The sequence below is a fragment of the Pseudorca crassidens genome, chromosome 3 (assembly GCF_039906515.1).
Source record: "Pseudorca crassidens isolate mPseCra1 chromosome 3, mPseCra1.hap1, whole genome shotgun sequence".
Taxonomy (NCBI): Eukaryota; Metazoa; Chordata; class Mammalia; order Artiodactyla; family Delphinidae; genus Pseudorca; species Pseudorca crassidens.
In genome coordinates, this window is record NC_090298.1 from 42,051,469 (window position 1) to 42,071,864 (window position 20,396).

The 20,396-nt window shown below is 43.6% G+C and overlaps 1 protein-coding gene and 1 long non-coding RNA gene across 4 annotated transcripts in view; one reads left to right on the top strand and one right to left on the bottom strand.

The window, feature by feature from the left end:
- LOC137220676 (uncharacterized) overlaps nt 1–13,727 on the bottom strand; it is a 28,305-nt gene extending 14,578 nt beyond the window's left edge. Inside the window, exons 1-2 of the long non-coding RNA XR_010941738.1 lie at nt 13,616–13,727; nt 13,386–13,524 (exon numbers count right to left, since the gene is read on the bottom strand). This is a non-coding gene — a long non-coding RNA (uncharacterized lncRNA). The remainder of the gene's footprint in view (nt 1–13,385; nt 13,525–13,615) is intronic.
- A 167-nt stretch (nt 13,728–13,894) lies between these two features.
- Nucleotides 13,895–20,396, top strand: part of SNX18 (sorting nexin 18) — a 90,935-nt gene continuing 84,433 nt past the window's right edge. For 2 of the 3 annotated variants that reach the window (XM_067730674.1, XM_067730673.1), the window contains exon 1: nt 13,940–15,713. In XM_067730674.1, coding sequence (XP_067586775.1) covers nt 14,090–15,713 — 1,624 coding nt within the window. In that variant the 5' untranslated portion in view covers nt 13,940–14,089. Of the gene's footprint in view, nt 15,714–20,396 lie in introns of all 3 variants that reach the window. The other variant, XM_067730675.1, reaches the window with a different exon arrangement.

Here is a 20,396-nt window from a genome sequence, read left to right on the forward strand (position 1 = left end):
ATTTTTCCAAAAGAAGTCAGAAATCTATATTTTTGGATGAATGAAAAATCTCCTACATTTTAAATGTTGGTCAAACTAAACATTAGGCCAGATTCAGGCCTTGGCTTGACAAACTGTGACCTTTGGTACAAAACACTGAGGAATGTTGACTTCTAAACTATCAAATTGTGTATATATTGACAATGAAACAGAGGTCACAATTCGAAAGAGGACAGTAAAAAATCAAATGAGGAAATGTATCTATAAGAACGCCCTCATCAATCAATAGCTGAGTTAACTTAGGAAACACATGTTTGAAGAAAGTAGAAATTTTATAAAGGGAGCCATCAGGTAAAGAATATTGAATCAGGTTCTTGATTTGATTTTGGAGTAGGAATCACCTGTGTGTGAAAGGGGTCCAGTACTAAAAAACAAGGGATTTGTCCAATAGTGGCAGACAGTATTTTGGGTCCTTGTGGTATATTCTCAGCTATAAATACCATGCAGAAGAAGCAAACATCATAGAAGCCAAATATGAAAATGTGTCTAAGTCGATGAGCTCTCTGCTCATTTCAGGGATGAAATGCACAATTTGGGAAATTGATTTTAATTAAGAATTGGACTGGATTTTGTTCAAGATGGAGGAGTAGAAGGAGGTGCTCTCACTCCCTCTTGCGAGAACACCGGAATCACAACTAACTGCTGAACAATCATTGACAGGAAGACACTGGAACTCACCAAAAAAGATACCCTACATCCAAAGACAAAGGAGAAGCCACAATGAGACAGTAGGAGAGGCGCAATCACAGTAAAATCAAATCCCATAACTGCTGGGTGGGTGACTCACAGACTGGAGAACACTTATACCATAGAAGTCCACCCACTGGAGTGAAGGTTCTGAGCCCCATGTCAGGCTTCCAAACCTGGGGGTCTGGCAACGGGAGGAGGAATTCCTAGAGAATCAGACTTTGAAGGTTAGCGGGATTTGATTGCAGGACTTTGAGAGGACTGGGGGAAACAGAGACTCCACTCTTGGAGAGACTGAACCAGACTTACCTGCTAGTGTTGGAGGGTATCCTGCAGAGATGGGGAGTGGCTCTGTCTCACTGTGAGGACAAAGACACTGGCAGCAGAAGTTCTGGGAAGTACTCCTTGGCGTGAGCCCTCCCAGAGTCCGCCATTAGCCCCACCAAAGAGCCTGGGTAGGCTCCAGTGTTGGGTCACCTCAGGCCAAACAACTAACAGGGAGGGGACCCAGTCCCACCCATTAGCAGACAAGCAGATTAAAGTTTTACTGAGCTCTGCCCACCAGAGCAACATCCAGCTCTACCCCCCACCAGTCCCTCCCATCAGGAAACTTCCACAAGCCTCTTAGATAGCCTCATCCACCAGAGGACAGACAGCAGAAGCAAAAAGAACTATAATCCTGCAGCCTGTGGAAGAAAAACCACATTCACAGAAAGATAGACAAGATGAAAAGGTAGAGGGCTATGTACCAGATGAAGGAACAAGATAAAACCCCAGAAAAACAACTAAACGAAGTGGAGATAGGCAACCTCCCAGAAAAAAGAATTCAGAATAATGATAGTGAAGATGATCCAGGACCTTAGAAAAAGAATGGAGGCAAAGATTGAGAAGACGCAAGAAATGTTCAACAAAGATCTAGAAGAATTAAAGAACAAACAAACAGGATGAACAATACGATAACTGAAATGAAAAATACATCAGAAGGAATCAGTAGCAGAATAACTGAGGCAGAAGAACGGATAAGTGACCTGGAAGACAGAATGGTGGACTTCATTGCTGCAGAACAGAGTAAAGAAAAAAGAATGAAAAGAAATGAAGACAGCCTAAGAGACCTCTGGGACAACATTAAATGCAACAACATTCACATTATAGGGCTCTCAGAGGGAGAAGAGAGAAAGGACCTGAGAAAATATTTGAAGAGATTATAGTCGAAAACTTCCCTAACATGGGAAAGGAAATAGCCACCCAAGTCCAGGAAGTGCAGAGAGTCCCATATAGGATAAACCCAAGGAGAAACATGCTGAAACACATAGTAATCAAATCAGCAAAAATTAAAGACAAAGAAAAATTATTGAAAGCAGCAAGGGAAAAACAACAAATAACATACAAGGGAACTCCCATAAGGTTAACAGCTGATTTCTCAGCAGAAACTCTACAAGCCAGAAGGGAGTGGCATGACATATTTAAAGTGATGAAAGGGAAGAACCTACAACCAAGATTACTCTACCCTGAGAGGATCTCATTCAGATTCGATGGAGAAATCAAAAGCTTTACAGAGAAGCAGAAGCTGAGAGAATTCAGCACCACCAAACCAGCTTTACAACAAATGCTAAAGGAACTTCTCTAAGTGGGAAACACAAGAGAAGAAAAGGACCTACAAAAACAAACCTAAAATAATTAAGAAAATGATAATAGGAACATACATATTGATAATTACCTTAAACATGAATGGATTAAATGCTCCAGCCAAAAGACACAGGCTTGCTGAATGGATACAAAAACAAGACCCATATATATGCTGTCTACAAGAGACCCACTTCAGACCTAGGGACACATACAGACTGAAAGTGAGGGGATGGAAGAAGATATTCCATGCAAATGGAAATCAAAAGAAAGCTGGAGTAGCAATACTCATATCAGATAAAATAGACTTTAAAATAAAGAATGTTACAAGAGACAAGGAAGGACACTATATAATGATCAAGGGATCAATCCAAGAAGAAGATATAACAATTGTAAATATATGTGCACCCAACATAGGAGCACCTCAATACATAAGGCAAATGCTAACAGCTATAAAAGAGGAAATTGACAGTAACACAATAATAGTGGGGGATTTTAACACCTCACTTACACCAATAGACAGATCATCCAAACAGAAAATTAATAAGGAAACACAAGCTTTAAATGATACAATAGACCAGATAGATTAATTGATATTTATAGGATATTCCATCCAAAAACAGCAGATTACACTTCCTTCTCAAGTGCACATGGAACATTCTCCAGGATAGATCACATCTTGGTTCACAAATCAAGCCTCAGTAAATTTAAGAAAATTGAAATCATACCAAGCATCTTTTCTGACAATAACGCTATGAGATTAGAAATCAACTACAGGGAAAACAACTTAAAAAGCACAAACACATGGAGGCTAAACAATACGTTACTAAATAACCAAGAGATCACTTAAGAAATCAAAGAGGAAATAAAAAAATACCTAGAGACACGTGACAATGAAAACACGACAATCCAAAACCTATGGGATGCAGCAAAAGCAGTTCTAAGAGGGAGGTTTATAGCTATCCAAGCCTACCTCAAGAAACAAGAAAAATCTCAAATAAACAATCTAATCTTAGACCTAAAGGAACTAGAGAAAGAAGAACAAACAAAACCCAAAGTTAGCAGAAGGAAAGAAATCATAAAGATCAGAGCAGAAATAAATGAAATAGAAACAAAGAAAACAATAGCAAAGATCAATAAAACTAAAAGCTGGTTCTTTGAGAAGATAAACAAGATTGATAAACCATTAGCCAGATTCATCAAGAAAAAGAGGGAGAGCACTCAAATCAATAAAATTAGAAATGAAAAAGGAGAAGTTACAACAGACACCACAGAAATACAAAGCATCCTAAGTGACTACTACAAGCAACTCTATGCCAATAAAATGGACAACCTGGAAAAAATGGACAAATTCTTAGAAAGGTATAACCTTCCAAGACTGAACCAGGAAGAAAGAGAAAATATGAACAGACCAATCACAAGCATTGAAATTGAAACTGTGATTAAAAATCTTCAACAAACAAAAGTCCAGGACCAGATGGCTTCACAGGTGAATTCTAGCAAACATTTAGAGAAGAGCTAACACCCATCCTTCTCAAACTCTTCCAAAAGATTGCAGAGGAAGGAACACTCCCAAACTCATTCTATGAGGCCAACATCACCCTGATACCAAAACCAGAAAAAGATACTACAAAAAATGAAAATTACAGCCCAATATCACTAATAAATATAGATGCAAAAATCCTCAACAAAATACTAGCAAACAGAATCCAACAACACATTAAAAGGATCATACACCATGATCAGGTGGGATTTATCCCAGGGATGCAAGGATTCTTCAATATACACAAATCAATCAATGTGATACACCATATTAACAAATTGAAGAATAAAAACCATATGATCATCTCAGTAGATGCAGAAAAAGCTTTTGACAAAATTCAACACCCATTTATGATAAAAACCCTCCAGAAAGTGGGCATAGAGGGAACCTACCTCAACATAATAAAGGCCATATATGACAAACACAGCAAACATCATTCTCAGTGGTGAAAAACTGAAAGCATTTCCTCTAAGATCAGGAACAAGACAAGGATGTCCACTCTCACCACTATTATTCAACATAGCTTTGGAAGTCTTAGCCACGGCAATCAGAGAAGAAAAGGAAAAAAAAAATGGAATAAAAATTGGAAAAGAGGAAGTAAAACTGTCACTGTTTGCAGATGATATGATACTATACATAGAGAATCCTAAAGATGCCACCAGAAAACTACTAGAGCTAATGAATGAATTTGGTAGGGTTGCAGGATACAAAATTAATGCACAGAAATTTCTTGCATTCCTATACACTAATGATGAAAAATCTGAAAGAGAAATTAAGGAAACACTCCAATTTACCACTGCAACAAAAAGAATAAAATACCTAGGAATAAACCTACCGTGGGAGACAAAAGACCTGTAGGCAGAAAACTATAAGACACTGATGAAAGAAATTAAAGATGATACCAACAGATGGAGAGATATACCATGTTCTTGGATTGGAAGAATCAATATTGTGAAAATGACTATACTACCCAAAGCAATCTACGGCTTCAATGCAATCCCTATCAAATTACCAATGGCATTTTTTATGGAACCATAACAAAAAATCTTAAAATTTGTATGGAGATACAAAAGACCTCATATAGCCAAAGCAGTCCTGAGGGGAAAAAACTGGAGCTGGAGGAATCAGACTCCCTGACTTCAGACTATACTACAAAGATACAGTCATCAAGACAATATGGTACTGGCACAAAAACAGAAACATAGATCAATGGAACAAGATAGAAAGCCCAGAGATAAATCCATGCACCTATGGTCAACTAATCTATGACAAAGGAGGCAAAGATATACAATGGAGAAAAGACTGTCTCTTCAATAAGTGGTGCTGGGAAAACTGGATAGCTACATGTCAAAGAATGAAATTAGAACACTCCCTAACATCATACACAGAAATAAACTCAAAATGGATTAGAGACCTAAATGTAAGACTGGACACTATAAAACTCTCAGAGGAAAACTTAGGAAGGACACTCTTTGACATAAATCACAGCAAGATCTTTTTTGATCCACCTCCTAGAGTAATGGAAATAAAACCAAAAATAAAGAAATGGGACCTAATGAAACTTCAAAGCATTTGCACAGCAAAGAAAACCATAAACAAGACACAAAGACAACCCTCAGAATGGGAGAAAATATTTGCAAATGAATCAACGGAACAAGGATTAATCTCCAAAATATATAAACAGCTCATGCAGCTCAATATTAAAAAAACAAACAACCCAATCAAAAAATGGGCAGAAGATCTAAATAGACATTTCTCCAAAGAAGACATACAGATGGCCAAGAAGCACATGAAAAGCTGCTCAACATCACTAATTATTAGAGAAATGCAAATCAAAACTACAATGAGGTATCACCTCACACCAGTTAGAATGGGCATCATCAGGAAATCTACAAACAACAAATGCTGGAGAGGGTTTGGAGAAAAGGGAACCGTCTTGCGCCGTTGCTGGGAATGTAAACTGATACAGCCATTATGGAGAATAGTATGGAGGTTCCTTAAAAAACTAAAAATAGAATTCCCATATGACCCAGTAATCCCACTACTGGGCATATACCCAGAGAAAACCATAATTCAAAAAGACACATGCACCCCAATGCTCATTGCAGCACTATTTATAATAGCCAGGTCATGGAAGCAACCTAAATGCCCATTGACAGACGAATGGATAAAGAAGTTGTGGTACGTATATACAATGGAATATTACTCAGCCATAAAAAGGAACAAAATTGGGTCATTTGTAGAGACGTGGATGGGTCTAAAGACTGTCATACAGAGTGAAGTAAGACAGAAAGAGAAAAACAAATATTGTATATTAACGCATATATGTGGTATTTAGAAAAGTGGTACAGATGAACCAGTTTGCAGGGCAGAAATAGAGACGCAGATGTAGAGAACAAATGTTCAGACACCAAGGGGGGAAAGCGGCGAGGGGTGGTGGTGGTGTGATGAATTGGGAGATTGGGATTGACATGTATACACTGATATGTATAAAATGGATGACTAATAAGAACCTGCTGTATAAAAAAATAAATAAAATTTTTTTTTAAAATTGGACTATGTTTTAAATTATATTAAAATTACTTTTACACTTTGAGCATTATAAAATACTACACAAACTCAGTATTTCATTAAATACTATTGTAAACCCATGAAGTGAGTTATTTTTATTCCCATTTTGCAGACTAAGAAACTAGTGTTCAGAAAGCTTCATTCATTCATTGATTCATTCATTCATTTGACAAATATTTATTTGATTTAATATGCTGGGCATACAGTGGTGAACAAAGCAGACAAAAATCCCTGCCCTCATGGAGCTACTAGTCCTGGTGAAACCAGGTAGACACAGAGACACAGTAAATAGCCTTCCTTTCAGACACAAAGCTGCCCTTGCACCCATTCCTCCTATTAAATCTCAGCTACAAAACTTCTAGCAAGTGGTCACTATTGTTTCATAACAGCAGTTTTGAGGCGCCAGCAGGGGGAAGACCTGCGCCCCAGACAGTGGAAGTTCTCAGGACAACTGAGTAGCCGCTGGCCCTCTCCCCAGCCTCGCGACCTCAGCAGAGAACCCTCTCCGCTCTCTGTGACACTGCTCTGCCCGTGGAAGAGCTGCTGTGAAAATACAGCAGCAAATAAGATTTTAAAAGATGGAAGTGCTTGTAAAATCCTATGTATATATTTGTGTAATTCTTGATACAGTAAACAAAGAGCTTTCAAGTAAATTGTAAATATAGTGCTATTTATAATAGTTAGTATACAAAGAGCCAAATATAAATTAGCCAACTGTGAAATTTCCAGTAATCTCAGAAAATATCGAGTGGTGTTCCGGGTGGTTGAGTTAGCTTTAAGGTCGTTGATTTTTTTTTTTTTTTTTTGCGGTACGCGGGCCTCTCACTGTTGTGGCCTCTCCCGTTGCGAAGCACAGGCTCCGGACACGCAGGCTCAGCGGCCATGGCTCACGGGTCCAGCCGCTCCGTGGCATGTGAGATCTTCGCGGACCGGTGAACGAACCCGTGTCCCCTGCATCGGCAGGCGGACTTTCAACCACTGCGCCACCAGGGAAGCCCAAGGTTGTTGGTTTAGAGAAGTGTCATTTATCTGTCCTTAGAAATAGTTAGTTATAACTGGCAGCCGAGAGGCTGAGGCAAATAGAGCCAGACACAGCAAGAGCTACTAAGAAGAGCTGACCTCCAGGGAGATAATAAGTGGGCATTCCCTCATTCATGCACGGAACAAATATTTGTGGGTTTCCTACCATGTCTGTTCTGTTCATTGCTGTATTCTCACTCCCCCAGACTTGCTGCCCTGAAAAAGGTTTACATTATAATAGGGAGAGACTGTGAATATATCGATGTGTTTATATTAGGTAGTAAGTGCTATGAAGGAAAGTGGCACTGGATGATGGAAGGAGATGAGGAAAAGGGAGATGGTATTTATCAGAGTAATTAAAGCCCGCTGTCTCAGTAAACAAACCATGGCTTACCAAACAAAGGCTTTTTCTCTCACAAAATCCAAGTGGGGTTGGTGACTCAGGGGCCCAGGCTCCCTCCATCTTACTTCCGGGCTCTCCCAGGCAGGAGAAGAAGGGAGAGATGGAGGAGCCACAGAGACTCTGAAGGGAAGGTGCAGCACGGTGGATCTCTGGGGGAAGAGGAATCCAGAAAGAGAAAACAGCAAAGACAGCAAAGCTGGGCAACGTGGAAAATCAACAACTCTTCTTAAATCCATAAAAGAAGTGAGGTCACAGGACAAACCCTCCAAAACTGGAGAGACCCACAGGAGAATATAGAGGATCACAACTTACAAGAGGAGAAACCTCCACAGGAACCGGTGCCGGGGTAGGAAAACCTGAACTGTAATTCAGGAATTGCTGGAGGCTTAGCGTGGACAACTCCGAGAGTTACGAACTCCAGGGAGACCCAGTCATCCCGGGGTCCCACACCCGTGTGCGTTTTGCCTCTTGGATCTCTACCAGGTTCTCACAGCGCATGCTGGAGAAATATTCTGGCAGGGAAAAAGGAACCACTTTGAAATATGCCAGAGTATTCTGTTCTTCTTAACAAGGCCCGCCCTCAGGAGAAACTATTTAACCAAAACCTAACCTGTTTGGGCTTTAACAGAGCCCAGCTGACCTAGGGGAAGGGAACTGGCTCAACTCCAGTCCCCTCTAGCCATCCAGTCCCACCTAAGAGAAGAACATGTGACGTTTACAATGCAGACGTACAAGCTCATGAAACCTAAACGTAGCCTATATTAAAGCTTCCCAGCCTCCTACACCTTACCGTCTATTGCTAAAGGCCTAATTACAGCAGCTCCTTTTACCCAGTGCATCATGCCTGGCTATCAAGAAAGTATTACAAGGCATACTGAAAGGCAAAAAAACATAGTTGGAAGAGAGAAAGAGCAAGCCACAGAACCAGATTCATGGATGGCCAGGATGCTGGAATGATCAGATCAGGAATTTAAAACAACTATGGTTAATAGGCTAAGGGCTGTAATGGATGAAGGAGACAACATGCAAGTACTGATGGGCAGTGTAAGCAGAGAGGAGGAAATTCTAAGAAAGAACCAAACGAAATGCTGGAGATCAAAAACACTGTAAGAGAAATGAAGAATGCCTTTGATGAATTTATAGTAGATTGCACATGACTGAGGAAAGGGTGTGTGGGCACCAGCTTATAGGAGATGTAGTTCTTCATGCCCTTGAACTTGGTCTGCTTGGTGGGGTCATCTATGGTACACTGGAAAAAGGGGTTCTCCTTCCACTTGTGGCTGTAGACCCCCAGTACCACACAGCTTGTCCCTGTCCTTCCCCCTCTTATGACTGCTTTTCAGCATCATACTGGAAGTCCTAGCTAAGGCAATGAAGAATAGGGTATAAAAGTTATACAGATTGGGAAGGAAGAAATAAAACTGTCTTTGTTTGCAGATGATATAATTGTTTATGCAGAAAATCTGGAAGAGTCAACAACAACTCCCTCCTGAAATTCATAATACATTATAGCAGGGTTGCAGGATGCAAGGTTAATATACAAAAGCCAACTGTTTTCCAGCAGCAATGAACAAGTGGAACTGAAATTAAAAACACAACACCACTTACATTAGCACCCCCCAAAATGAAATACTTAGGCATAAATCTAACAAAATATGTGTAAGATCTACATGAGGAAACAACAAAACTGAGGAAAGAAATTAAAGAACAACTACACAAATAGATATTCAATGTTCATGAATAGGAATACTCAATATTGCTAAGATGTCAATTCTTCCCAACTTGATCTATAGATTCAATGCACTTCCAATCAAAATCCCAGCAAGTTGTTTTATAGATATCGACAAACTGATTCTCAAGTTTATACAGAGAGGTAAAAAACAAGAATAGTCAACACAATATTGACGAACAAGAACAAAGTTAGAGGACTGACAGTACTCAACTTCAAGCCTTACTCTAAAGCTGCAGTAATCAAGACAGTGTGGTGTTGGTGAAAGAAGAGACAGATAAATCAATGGAACAGAATAGAGAGCCCAGTAACAGACTCACAGAGTCACCTGATCTTTGACAAAAGAGCAAAGATAGGTTTTTCAACAAATGGTGCTGGAACAACTAGACATCCACATGCAAAAAAATGAATCTAGACACAGACCCCACACCTTTCACAAAAATTAACTCAAAATGGATCAGAGACCTAAATGTAAAAATGCAAAACTATAAAACTCCTAGAAGATAACATAGGAGAAAACCTAGATGACCTTGGGTATGCAATGACTTTTTAGATATAACTTCAAAGGCACTATCCATGAAAGAAATAATTGGTAAGCTGGACTTCATTAAAATCAAAAACTTCTGCTCTGGGCTTCCCTGGTGGCGCAGTGGTTGAGAGTCCACCTGCCAATGCAGGGGACATGGGTTCGTGTCCCGGTCCGGGAAGATCCCACATGCCACAGAGCAGCTGGGCCTGTGAACCATGGCCGCTGAGCCTGCGCATCCGGAGCCTGTGCTCCGCAACGGGAGAGGCCACAACAGTGAGAGGCCCGCATACCACACACACAAAAAAACCCTGAAAAACAAAAAACTTCTGCTCTGTGAAAGATGATGTCAAGAGAATGAGAAGACAAGCCACAGACTGGCAGCAATATTTGCAAAAGACACATTTGATAAAGGACTCTTATCCAAAATATACAAAAACATTCTTAAAAATCAAAAATAAGAAAACAAACAACCCAATTTAAAAATGGGCCAAAGACCTTAATAGACGCCTCACTGAAGAAGATATACAGATGGCAAATAAGAGCATGAAAAGATGCTCTACATCGTATGTCATCAGGGAAATGCAAATTAAAACAACAGTGACATACCACTACACACTTATTAGAATGGCCATAATCCGGAACACTGACAACACCAAATGATGGTGAGAACGTGGAACGAGAGGGACTCACATTCATTGCTGGTGGGAGTGCAAAGTCGTGCAGTCACCGCAGAAGACCACGGGCATTTTCTTACAAAACTAAACATACTCTTACTATACAATCCGGTAATTGTGCTACTTGATATTCACCCAAAGGAGCGGCTAACTTATAGCCACACAAAAACCCACACAGGGATGTTTACAGCAGCTTTATTCATAATCGGCAAAACTTGGAAACAACCAAAATGTCCTTCAGTAGGTAAGTGGATAAACTGTGACATACCCAGGCAATGAAATATTATTCAGCGCTAGAAAGAAGTGAGCTATCAGGCCATTGAAAAGATATGGAGGAACCTTAAATGCATATTACCGAATGAAAGAAGCCAATATGAAAAGGCTACACAGTATGCTTCCAACTACATGACATTCTGGAAAAGGCAAAACTTTGGAGATAGAAAAGATATCAGTGTTTGCCAGGGGTTAGGAGGGAAGGAGGGAGGGATTAATAGACAGAGGAGTTTCAGGGCAGTGAAACTATTCTGTATGATAATATAATGGTAGATACATGTCATTATACATTTGTCCAAACCCATAGAACGTACAACACTGAGTGAATCCTGACATAAGCTATGGACTTCGGGTGATAATGATGTGTCCATGGGGAGGCTGTGTGTGTGGCGGGGAGGGAGCATATGGAAAATCTCTGTACTTTCTCCTCAGTTTGCTATGAACCTAATACTGCTCTAAAAAAAAAGTCTACTAAAAAAAAGAAAAAAAAATGAAAGGCACGCTTGGCTTGTTCCAGAAATAGTAAAGAAACCACTGTGGTTTCTCTCTAGTGGAAGAGAGGGATGGAAAGAGAGGCAGGGGCCTGGCCACCTCTCAGGCCAAGGGAAGAAGTGTGAAAATGCAGTTGTTTGGAGCCATTTAGTGTCCCTTAATGACTTGTCTTTATAAAAGCGTAATGAAATAGAAATAGTTGATGGCTATAATGATGATTCTGTAAATTGAATTATGAATAATATGCTCCATTTTCTAGAGAAATCTTTTTAAAATGTTATTACTGTATCTACTTCTGTGAGTGAACAGTTTTAAGTTTCTAATACTGGAGTATATTTTCTAGATATCTAAGACCTTTAAGTGGTAGGGTCTTTCCTGCCATTAGGGTGCCGCAGGGCCAGGTACCACGTCCCTGTTCTTCGTGAACCCCGAGCATTTGCTCGGGCACTGGCGCTGCAAACAACCTCCGAATCCCAACGGTTCCTCAACCACTGCTCTACAGAGCAGTCCAACCTGTCTGTAAATGCCATACTCTCAAACTCCTGGAAGTTTCACACCCAAAATAGATTTTCAGTCTCCCTCTCTATTTGAAAGCCTGAAACGTTGCAAGTTTCCTGCTACTTTAACTCTTTAACCTAAGGAGTAACTACCAGATGAATAGTAAGGATGAAACTAAATGTATTTATCTTAAATATTCTAGATTAGCTTCTCAGAAGTTACTAAGTAAAATAAATTGTATTCTAGATGTTTCACAAATGTTGCCTTCATGTTTCTGACCACATAAATTGTTGATGCCGAAATTCAATGAACTCTGTTACTTACTGTGAGAATTGTCCTAACCCAGAATTTTCAGCTACAAATGGTGTAATTCAGAATTTGCTTACTGCATTGAATTAAGGTTTTGCATTAGGGATAAACACTATGGGAGTGATTCTGGTATACTGGGTTGGTGGTTTTGTACAGAATGCTTAGAATACCACAGCTCTTACAATAATTGTATACTCTTCTGGCTTGTTTCCCAGATTTGCTTGAAAAAGGTCAGAGGACAGGATGAAATTAATGACATATGAATGCTAACACCCAATCAGAGGTGTCTTCAAAAGAATAATTAGGTTAGACAATAAGAGGGGGTTCTGAGAAGAAAAAGCTTTAGGCAAATTATACACTGAAGGAAAAGAAGATGTGAAACAAGGCAACTCTAGGAGACTGGAGTTGATTAATATTTCAGGAAGTGATTTTTTTATCTACGTAAAAATAATATAAATATAGTGAGACAGAGATGAATGGAGAGGGATGGTCACTGATCTCAGACTAGGAGCAGGGGTGTGAACACTGGTACCCTTCCTGGGACATATACCCCAAGATTGTAATTTAGGACGCCCATTATCTTTATGAAGGAGGACAGAGGTTTTGCTTTCCAAAATAACAATAACAACTGCAACAGCAGCAGCAAACACTTAAACTGTGCTTACCACGAATAAAGCTAGTCATATATTAAGCTCTGTTTCATTTTCCTCATCTATAAATAGGGATTACGTGATTATCAAATCCCCACAGCAAACCTAGGAGTCCAGTAAGTAACTTGCTCAAGGTCTTACAGATAGCTATTAACAGGAGGCTGACTGAACCCAGCAGCCTGGCGCGGAAGCTTAAGGTCTCATTCATGTGTCTTAGGGAGGGGAAGGGACACATGCAAAATGCTAGCTCTCTCTGCACACTTCTTTTAGTGTAAACTCTCCAGTGCCTCCTTCCCCACACCACCCTTAGCCTCTTAATTGGTCAAACACAGCGCCTTTCCTTACTTTGCTCTTGTCATTCTCCCTTTTTTGACCAAAAGCCTCCAGTGGGGAGAAGATGAAAGGGAGCTTCTCCGTCCGTCTACAGCCCCGACACAGGCATCCTTCTCTCTTCTTAGCGCAACGCTAATATTCATTGAAAATCCTTTAACAGAGGCATGGGTTAAGTCATTGTAGGAGTATTCAATGAGCGCTCAGAGTGGGAACGCTTATCAGCAATGCAAACATTTACTTACTTTCTAGGATACGTTTTTTAACTTAAAAGCCTAAAAAAGTCTCAGACAATTTACTTCTGAATAGAAACCTTCACCCGCAGCTCTCACCCCTGAGCCTCACTGCGCGTCACAGGCCACAAGGCGGCAGTGGCAGCTACGGAGTCAGACCCGGGGGCGGGCGCGGCGGCTCGGCCATCGCTTGCTCTCGCCTGGCGCGCGGCTCTCGGCCGTGGATTAGCGTAGCTGGGGACGTGGGAGGCCGCGGGCCCCGCCCCCAACCGGCCGCGGCGGCCGCCCAGCGCGGCAGTCAGCGCTACAAGCCGAGCGGCGCGGAGGGCGCGGAGGGTGCGACCGGCGGGCAGGGGCACAGGAGTGTGCGCCGCCTTCGGAGCTTCTCTCCGCGCGCCAGGGCGCGGGCACCACCGCGGCCCCCTCGGGCCGGCAGCAGGCTCGGGGCGCCAGGAGTCGGGGGCAGCCCTCCGGGGCGCCGGGACCATGGCGCTGCGCGCCCGGGCGCTGTACGACTTCAGGTCGGAGAACCCGGGCGAGATCTCGCTGCGGGAGCACGAGGTGCTGAGCCTGTGCAGCGAGCAGGACATCGAGGGCTGGCTCGAGGGGATCAACAGCCGCGGGGACCGCGGCCTCTTCCCGGCCTCGTACGTGCAGGTGATCCGAGCCCCCGAGCCCGGCCCGGCGGGCGACGGCGGCCCGGGCGCCCCGGCTCGCTACGCCAACGTGCCACCCGGCGGTTTCGAGCCCCTGCCCGCCGCGCCGCCCGCCTCCTTCAAGCCGCCGCCCGACGCCTTCCAGCCGCTGCTGCAACCGCAGCAGGCGCCGCCGCCGAGCACCTTCCAGCCGCCGGGCGCTGGCTTCTCGTATGGCGGGGGTGCCCTGCAGCCGTCGCCGCAGCAGCTCTACGGCGGCGGCTACCAGGCCAGCCAGGGCAGCGACGATGACTGGGACGACGAGTGGGACGACAGCTCCACGGTGGCTGACGAGCCGGGCGTGCTGGGCAGCGGCGCGTACCCGGACCTCGACGGCTCGTCGTCGGGGGGCGTCGGCGCTGCGGGCCGCTACCGTCTGTCCACACGCACCGACTTGTCGCTGGGCTCCCGCGGCGGCTCGGCGCCCCCGCAGCACCACCCGTCGGGGGCCAAGAGCTCGGCCACCGTGAGCCGCAACCTCAATCGCTTCTCCACCTTCGTCAAGTCGGGCGGGGAGGCCTTCGTGCTGGGCGAGGCGTCGGGCTTCGTGAAGGACGGGGACAAGCTGTGCGTGGTGCTGGGGCCCTACGGCCCCGAGTGGCAGGAGAACCCCTACCCCTTCCAGTGCACCATCGACGACCCCACCAAGCAGACCAAGTTCAAGGGCATGAAGAGCTACATCTCCTACAAGCTGGTGCCCACGCACACGCAGGTGCCAGTGCACCGGCGCTACAAGCACTTTGACTGGCTGTATGCGCGCCTAGCCGAGAAGTTCCCCGTCATCTCGGTGCCCCACCTGCCCGAGAAGCAGGCCACCGGCCGCTTCGAGGAGGACTTCATCTCCAAGCGCAGGAAGGGCCTGATCTGGTGGATGAACCACATGGCCAGCCACCCGGTGCTGGCGCAGTGCGACGTCTTCCAGCACTTCCTGACCTGCCCCAGCAGCACCGACGAGAAGGCCTGGAAACAGGGCAAGAGGAAGGCCGAGAAGGATGAGATGGTGGGCGCCAACTTCTTCCTGACCCTGAGCACACCCCCCGCCGCCGCCCTCGACCTGCAGGAGGTGGAGAGCAAGATCGACGGCTTCAAGTGCTTCACCAAGAAGATGGACGACAGCGCGCTGCAGCTCAACCACACGGCCAATGAATTCGCGCGCAAGCAGGTGACGGGCTTCAAGAAGGAGTATCAGAAGGTGGGCCAGTCCTTCCGCGGCCTCAGCCAGGCCTTTGAGCTGGACCAGCAGGCCTTCTCGGCCGGCCTGAACCAGGCCATCGCCTTCACCGGAGATGCCTACGACGCCATCGGCGAGCTCTTCGCCGACCAGCCCAGGCAGGACCTGGACCCCGTCATGGACCTGTTAGCGCTGTATCAGGGGCACCTGGCCAACTTCCCCGACATCATCCACGTTCAGAAAGGTAAAGCCTGGCCTTTAGAGCAGGTGGTGTGGAATGTGTTGTTCAGGCTGAAAGGGTGACTTTGACAGAACTACCATCGTCTGTTTCAGATTAATATCCCACAGGTCGGGAATACAGCAGGGATGTGGACAGCCAAGCGGTGCCCTGAGCATAGGGCGGATTGGGGGCCGGTAGCTTCCTCCTTAAAATATTTGCGGACAGGGCGCGGGTACTCTTCAGAGGAGTTTCTGAGAGTACTTTTGATGACAGTGCTGTCATTTTAGAGTTTGAATAGTCGGGCAATGAGCTTCTGGAATCTGTAATCTTGTGTCTAGGGTAGAATTAGAAGGGGACCCAAACCATGTTAGGCATCCATTTGGACACTGGTAGTGTCACTTAGTCGTGGGTTTCCGGAAGTGTGGAAATAAGGGGGGGGAATGGATATCTGCAAATAAAGGTAAGTTCTGCTTTCGCCCTGCACACCACTCAGTCACTGCGTTGGTAGACGTTAGGGTCAGTTCTCTGAGGTACTGGCTGGGGCAGCTTAGGAATTGTCTGCACAGGCTTCTTGCTTGCAACCTTTGTGAGATGAGGTAAAAGACCCACTCTAATTTCAGGAAGTTTTAAGAAAATTAATCTCTTTAGGTTCGGTCATTTTGAGTTTGGAGTCTATTAACAGACTGAAATTAAGAACATTATTTAGGAGAATGATGCAGGGAAGCTATGTAGAACGTATAGAATCTCTGAGTATTGTGTCTGAGAGCAGTGTTTCTGGTATCCCAGTGAGTTAGCTGCCTAGCTGCCTGTCAGAGCTTGTTTTGTTAGTAGCTGTTAGAGTCCCCAACTATTGTTAAAGCACTGAAGTTTGCAGATTGTTTTTTTTACAATCTGCAATAAATAAATTAGTAATTCCTGTCTTAACATTAGTCACTAACTTCTGATAGCATGCCTCCAGTGAGGGAGAATGGGGAGGGGGTGGAGTTAGGGAGGCAGCCTTGCCTGTGAATGTCTTCTGTTCAGTGTGGAGAGGGAAGAGGGAGTCACCTAACTACCTTCCTGAGGTGGTGGAAACCTTGGGCCACCAGGTCTCGCCTTCAGTAATGAGATGCTCACTGCCCTGCCATGTGGGCCAGTCCCTTTACCAACAGCCCTGATCTTTGACCTATTCTTCCTGGTATTGAACTAAAACTTGCCTCTCTTGATTCTCTTTCTGTTCCCTGGAACCACACAAAATAAGTCTGTTCCTTACCAACATGTCAGCCCTTCAGACCTTTGGGGACAGCAGCTTCCTTCCCCTCTGCAGCAGTCCTTCCCCTTCCAAGTATGTGACAGTCTTCTAACTTACCAAAGGGGGTGTCCTTCAGACACGTTGATCTTGGCTTTGCCTCTGATAAAATGCACCCCAAACATCTGCAGTACTAGTTTTAGTAGAGAACAGTAACTTTCTTGGCAATTTACATTTTGTAAGTGCAGTGTAAGGCTGAATTAGCTATTTGAGCAGCCATATCGCTTTGGACCTGCATTGAAGCTGCATCTACATTCCTTATGCTTTTTTGCATAAATTGCTGTGAACCCTTGACATTTTGGATGGTGCTGGTGCAACTGGCTCTTTGAGCCTTTAATGCAGGACCTTACATTTAAATTCCATTGTGTTACATCAGTGCTGGCCGCCTTTTTAACTGTTTCTGTAAGTTTATGCAAATTGTTGGTAAGTAGTTGAAAGGGTGGAGCCAGGACAGACTCCTGCAGCCACACATGGGTGACTGGCTACTACAGGGTTTCATCCATCCATTCACTGGTTTTACTGTCATCAGACCACACACTCAGTCTTGTCAGGTGCTCTGCCGTTGAAATTATTTATTAGAAAAGGTGTGATGTTTGCTCTAAGGTCTATTTTGAGTTTATATGTAGCCTGTTAAACCATATACATAGTTTATTTTTTTAACTCTAGAACTAAAATTGTTTGCTGCTGGGATTTGAGAAACTTCCTTCATTAAAACCAGTACCATTTTTACGTTGTTTAAACAATTCAAGGGCACTAAACATAACCTTTAGGAACTTCGGAAAAGAACACCAGTTGATGTTCAACGCAGTTTGTTTCTGGGGTATCCTTGGTGTGTAACGTACAGGGAACCTGTGTCCCTAGATGACGTGTCTTTAGAATGTACTGCCATTTAAAGCTATAGTGTGCAGTACATAAGGCTAAAAGCATTTGTTTACAGCCAGCGTTTATCAAGGATGCTAGTGCTGGCATTTTTAGGAATGCAGATGAGCTTTAGCCAGGCTAAAGCTTTTTGAACATGTTCTGGATGTTCACGTGGTTGTAAAGAGCAGCTCAGACACCTCCCCCCACAGCCCCGTACACAGTTGCTGTTGGAATGAATCGTTCTTAGTCTGAGCACTTGGGGATTTTGTTTGCAAGTTGTTTTTTCCTCCAAGGCCTCAAAGTGTAATCATATCAGAGGCCTTACTGTGACTTTTGAGAGGAGAGCCAAAAAAAAAAAAAAAAAAAGTGAAAATCTTTAAGCAGCGTATACAATCTTTTGTTGTAAGTATTTGGTCCAAAGTTTATATTTCAACTTGGGAGAAATTTAAAAATTCAAAATAGTTATTTCAAGTCTGAAGTCTTCATTGTTTACAGTAAGAGAAAAACAGTTTCACCACTTTTACATTTTACATGTTCTAATCATATATTAAGAGACCCACATTCAGTTGAGTCAGAAAATGATTAGAAAGTGCTTTTTAATTACTAAAGCAGTTAAGAAGGAGAGTTAATTAGTTTTTTCCCCCCTTAATTCTGGGGGAAAGGACAGGAACAGTAGGCTCCTCTGAGCCCTTTTCTTATCCAGGAGACTGCTGCCATCAGCCAGCTTTCCTAGCGTCCTGAACCTGTGCTGTTCCATGCTGGGTCTGCAAGCCACGTGGGACTGTTTAAGTTAGTTAAAATAAAGTTCAGTTCCTTAGTCACACTAGCTATATTTCAAGTGTTTTATAGCTAGCGGCTACCATATTGGACAACAGAGGTGAGGAATATTTCCATCCCCACTGCAGGTTCTAATTGGAGAGTGTCGAGCTGGACCGTTGGCCATAGTTTAACTGTCAGTCCTGTCATAAGTTTGCCCGGCAAATTGATGATCTTTTCACATACTTTCCAGATAGTTTGCTTTTTTCTTGGTCATCGCCTGGCATCTCCTCTCCATATAGACTTAGGTGATAAAAAATGGGAGGGGAAACAGGTCCTGCTAGATCCCTCTCTACAGAACTTCCCAGGCACTCAACCAGTGAGTAATATTTCTGCAGTGTGAGGATGTCCACCTGCTTTGCAGCCTGCCTTCATGTCCCATTAAGAAAATGCAACTGGTCTCAGGATGGACATCTGAGGCTGGTGAGGAACCAGCTCCAGAAAGAGGGTGGAAAACTCAGATACTCTCAAATGTGGTGGACTGGGATTTTCTGACTCTACTTAGTACCGAAACCATCGCTTAAACTTAATAATGGTTTTAGTATAAGTACTTTCTGCAAAAGTGAAAAGAGCCTTGTGTTTCCTTCAGCGAAAAGGGAATGGTTAGAATTCTGATTTTTTTCATCAACTGATGAAGTCTTAAATAAACAGACCTATTTCTGTTAATGGAGTTGAGTGTGGGAAGAAGGCAGTTTGCTGTAGTTTGAAGTACAGTAGGTGGAATTCAGAACCTGTTTGAATTTTCTTCATATTTTGCTTTGTCTTCACAGGAGTCCCTTAAATTCTTTGTTCATGGGCAGTTCATTGTTCGCTGACTAAGCAGTCTACACAGGTCTTATCACTGAGCTTTGTAACCCTGTGGTCTTGATTGTCTTTTCTTGAAATGGCAGCCTTTTATCCTTTCCCTCTTTATCGCCCCTGCCTGCAGTATGTCTTTATAATGCCGGCCTTGCTGAGTTTGGGGTGGTACATAGAATATATTTCACTATCAGTTTCCTAGCATATTCAGTTCTGTTTCCAAAGATACAATTAACCTCTAATATTTAATGAAGCTTAATCTGAATGGCAGTGAGTTGTGGTGGTTTAAAAGCTTTAGGCTTATCTCTTGGGGAATATTGCGAAAGGGAAAGGCTGTAATGTTAGATGATGAGAAATGTTGGTTTCATCTTTGTTTATGAATCTGGACTAGATAGCCAGAGGGAGGCATTTATGAAATTGTATTCCAGAGAAAAGGTATAAAATCATGTAAAAGTGATTGGTTGGTAAAATGTAGTCTTAGTGTGTGAAGTGAGGATGCAGAACTAGATATATAAACAAGGCAGTGCTGTTTTCTGTACTTGTAAATTAAACATGCAGGCAGGGTCTACTTCACTGCCCTCTGTAAACGTTCCAGATGGAGCCTTCTTTTGAACAGAAAACAGCCCCGGGACCTCAGGAATGGTACACCAGTAGTGGGCCTATCAGTCTTGTGGGGTAGAATTTCACCATTGTGCTTCCTTTCAGCACAGGGAGGGTCGGTCTTATGTCCCTCAGACATTAATTAAAGATAGCCGGAGTCCCGGCAGGGCACACGAGGTGAGGCTGGGCCACCGTGAGCCCTTCCCTCTCTGCTCCCCTTTCTCCTGTAGCTAAAAATAGCCCTGAGAGGGTGGTGCCAGGAATACAGAGAAAAGGTCTAATAGGCGGGCTGTTTACAAGCTCATCCTTATTTTGAAACCTCGGCTAGAAACCGAGGTCATTCA